General features: G+C 36.1%; 2 protein-coding genes across 2 annotated transcripts in view; one reads left to right on the plus strand and one right to left on the minus strand.

Annotated features, from left to right (window-relative positions):
- The window catches only part of LOC108752313, a 22,517-nt gene that overhangs the window by 14,182 nt on the left and 4,041 nt on the right, over nt 1-4,294 (minus strand). The gene's annotated exons all lie outside the window — the stretch shown is intronic.
- On the plus strand, nt 606-4,254 carry LOC108752312 (pyruvate dehydrogenase E1 component subunit beta, mitochondrial-like). The gene is made up of 5 exons (XM_018493065.1): nt 606-817; nt 1,056-1,118; nt 1,353-1,559; nt 1,679-2,309; nt 3,331-4,254. Exons 1-5 carry the CDS (start codon nt 809-811, stop codon nt 3,480-3,482), a joined length of 1,062 nt encoding a protein of 353 aa, XP_018348567.1. The 5' UTR covers nt 606-808; the 3' UTR covers nt 3,483-4,254.

The raw sequence follows: 4,294 nt of genomic DNA on the forward strand, positions 1-4,294 counted from the left end.
ATATACGAAAAAGGCCGGAATATCCACTTTCCGGTTCTTCTCTGTATCACCTGCGTCTTTTATTGTTGCAGCTTCCAATGAGATGTATCATAGAGATGCACTCGTTGCGCTCGAAATAGGAATTCAAATCTCAATTTTAGGTTTGTTCTTGAAAAAAATTTTTGATTAAAAATGGGATAAATTTAAGTGTTGAAAGCGAAGATGCTGAGTGCAACAGATGCAAAACGTGCAACAGATTTTCTGTCTCGCAATTACTTTGCGTTTATTAGATGCGAGACGCGATTCGACGAAACACGTTTGCGCATCTATCATGCGATCGGCCTAATTATCCAATAACTAGCCTCAACAATAGGTCTGTTCGCGTTGTTTGAAATCAAAATTTTTCAACTTAATAGGAGATAAATATGTATTTGAACGTTGAAAAGGGAGAAAGGAAAGATGCTAGATGCAAAAAGTGCAAGCAACGCGAACAGATCTGTTTCGTATTATAAATTATCGCAAATATCTCAGTTCGTATTATAAATTACCGTAAATATCGCATTTGCCGCTTCGGCTTTGAATGCTAGTCGACACGCCGCCGTGGCACCTTTTCGAACCAGCGACTTCGTGCGTTTTATAATCGTTCTCGAATAATTCCGAGTAGTGTGCATCCTTGACTCTTTTAACGTAATCCACGTTTGGTTTTAGTACCGGACGAAGATTTTTCACGTCTCCCAAATTATTCTTCCAGAAAGAGAAAGAAAGCGAGAGGAAAAATCGCTCTCAGGAGGTCTCCCACCGCGAGAAACATTTCCGTCAACAACTTAACATGTTCATGGTAAAAAGATTTCGTGAATTCTGAAAAACGAGCGGTTGCAATCGATGTCCTATTCCACGTTTACTATAGCCTCTTCTATCTGTCCGCTTTGATTTCGTCTCGTTAATAGAACATCGTGAACGCAGAGAATCGGGATGACTGCTGTAAGTGGAGTGGATCACATTGTTGCGACCTGTTCGAAAAAAGAAGAGTGTGAAATTCGAATGTCTGGATTACTACGATGCTTCTTTATTTTCAGACCGCCGTAAGAACCGTCGTACGCCGCTCGTTCTCCACGTCGAAATGGGCAACAGCACAGCAGGTGATTTACTCTGCCATTTAAAACTAACACAAAACAAAGAAACGGTTCTTTGGATATCACGGAAATTCCGCGAATATTTCCACGTTCATTGACAGTTCTTCCTTGCTCTCCCTTTGTCCTTCTCAATTCGACTTTTCTCTCGCGTACGATCATTCAAAGAAGTAGAAATCTGAAGGACATGAAAGGTCATTCATTATACCTCTCTCTGAATGAAAATTCCTGTGAATTTGCTAGATGACCGTGCGAGATGCTTTGAACTCGGCCTTGGATGAGGAAATGGAAAGGGATGAAAAGGTATTTCTTCTCGGCGAAGAAGTAGCTCTCTATGATGGCGCATACAAAGTTTCCCGAGGTCTCTGGAAGAAGTATGGAGACAAACGTGTCATTGACACGCCGATCACAGAGGCTGGTTTCACAGGCATCGCGGTTGGAGCAGCTATGGTATGTGTGAAATAATTTTTATTAAGCTTTATTCGTTATTATAACAAGCTAATCTTTGTTTTATTTATTGCGCTTTTATTAGTATATTCCTCTATTTGCATGTATATTTTATTTTTTAGGCCGGCCTGCGACCAGTCTGTGAATTCATGACGTTTAATTTTTCGATGCAAGCAATCGATCACATCATCAACTCTGCTGCCAAGACGTTCTACATGTCTGCAGGTAGAGTCAATGTGCCAATCGTGTTCCGCGGTCCCAATGGTGCTGCTGCAGGCGTAGGAGCTCAACATTCGCAGTGTTTTGGTGCCTGGTATAGTCATTGTCCCGGTTTAAAAGTAGTGTCACCCTATAACAGCGAAGATGCCAAGGGTTTGCTTAAAGCAGCCATTCGAGATCCTGATCCAGTGGTGGTGCTCGAGAATGAAATATTGTATGGTGTACAGTATCCTATGTCTGATGAAGCTTTATCCAAGGACTTTGTTTTACCCATTGGCAAGGCCAAAGTAGAACGAGCGGGCAATCATGTAACATTGGTAGCACACTCCAAAGCTGTCGAGGAGGCTCTGGAAGCGGCCAATGAACTTGCTGGAAAAGGAATCGAGGCCGAAGTGATTAATCTACGTTCTCTCAGACCATTAGACGTGGACACCATTATACAGTCTGTGGTGAAGACGAAACATTTGTTGACAGTTGAACAGGGTTGGCCACAGTGCGGTATCGGAGCGGAAGTCAGTGCAAGAATCGCCGAGAGTATGTTTCGTTTAATCTATATAATCAATAATCTATTTCATATTTTACACTTGTGTTGAATTTATATTTTAAATCAACTTTAGACAGTTTAAATTGAGATAAAATATTACCTTGATTTGGATAATATTTTTCGTAATAAGTTCTTTTTAGTGTTTTAAGATATTTATTAGTATAATTATTAAATTGATGATCAGTTTAATTTGTACAAAATCAGAAAAACGACTCAGATGATTACAAATCAAATAAAAGAGCTAAGAGCCAATTAAGTCCTTTTAAAATGAATTTCATGTACTTAAACAAATGTTTCAATTTTTGTATGAAGTAATTATCAATATTACAACTAGTAATTAGAAGCGATACAAAAATTAAAGTCACGTACAACTAAAAAATTAAAAAATAATAAAACACCAAAGTCGAAATCCAAATTCAATTCAGATCAAGGAATTAACAATATAACTTAGATGCGGTTGGATTTTCCGTCTATCACAATTTTCCGTTGTATCACGTCTAAACGCTTTAGACGGTATTCGATAACTTTAAGTATAACTTATAATTCAAAAACAATTAAAACCTCGACATTTTGGTATTAGAATTTTTGTCTCAAAATGATCTCAGGAATCAATCCTCAAACGTTGTTACGGTCTTTATCGAATACTATATAATTTAATTTGTTATTTCAGCTTCAGTTTATTTGCGTTCCTCTGGCAATAAGCATCACGCAGTTTATATAACTGAAAGATGTATTTAGAGTTTATATATAAATATTATTAAACAAGAAAGAGATCTAGCTTTGATTGTATTGGTTCTTTCTCAAGCTTTTTTTACTTATTTGAGTTATTCATGTAACAATCTAAATTAACATATAATTTAAATTAGAATTAAATTTTAAACACATTGCATACATAAAAGATTAGTAAATTGCGATTTCAAAGCTATATAATTTAAATTGATTCCTATCGATTTTTTATTTTAACTTATTTATTCTCAACAGTGTTGCTTAACGAAATTTTTTTTTTTCCAGGTGAAGCCTTTTATCATCTTGACGCACCTGTCATTCGCATCACGGGAGTCGACACGCCTATGCCATATGCGAAATCGCTGGAGATCGCGGCCTTGCCACAGATCAAAGACATAGTGAACGCCGTTAACAAATTGTTAGGAGTCACGCAGTAGTCTATTGTATACGCGTACTTAGGCGAAATTATTATATTTTTACGATTTTCCTGATACGCCAATTTTCCTATTCCCATCTGCCACACCTCTACAATACACAGTGTACCTCATCCAATACTGTGTTGATATTGTATAGAAGACTGGACATCTTATCATTGGACATTTGGGAGGATTCCGATAGCGCACATCGTTAATTGGCCAATTTAAAATAAAATATTTTCATTGGTAAAGCAATAAAAAATTACTAGCGGATGTGAGTGGATGTGTGCTTTCGCACTGTGCGCTAATGGGACCGTCTCCATCTTATAAGTTTTATTTGTATAACAATTCTTACAAGAAAGTATGTTTGGGTGTAAAGGAGATGTACACTGATTATAATGTATAAATGAGGTTTGAGCAAATGTGCTTCTTGAAACTAGCACGTAATATGTGCGATGTGTATTCTGTACATTGATATATGCGATATTAATAATGTTATTAGACAATGCGATAATAAATGTAAATATATATATAAGAAAGAATTAGTAAGAATAAGTCAAAATTTTAGTATATAAATAGTGCTATTTTATTTGAAACATCCAATTGTTATTATCATCAACGAATGTGCAATAATTGAAACATTCTAATTTATTTCATTAATATTCATATTGGATTTAAATAAATTGAAGTTAACTTTCAATTGAATATATATGATGGCCACATTCAGCAAAAGTCGGCGTTTAGTAAGCGTTTTGCGTAGATTATCCTCTTTGATCTAAAGGAATATATACATGCGGGAAAAGGAATATATATATATATATATATATATATAT

Source organism: Trachymyrmex septentrionalis, unplaced genomic scaffold (genome assembly GCF_001594115.1).
Source record: "Trachymyrmex septentrionalis isolate Tsep2-gDNA-1 unplaced genomic scaffold, Tsep1.0 scaffold6, whole genome shotgun sequence".
Classification (NCBI taxonomy): Eukaryota; Metazoa; Arthropoda; class Insecta; order Hymenoptera; family Formicidae; genus Trachymyrmex; species Trachymyrmex septentrionalis.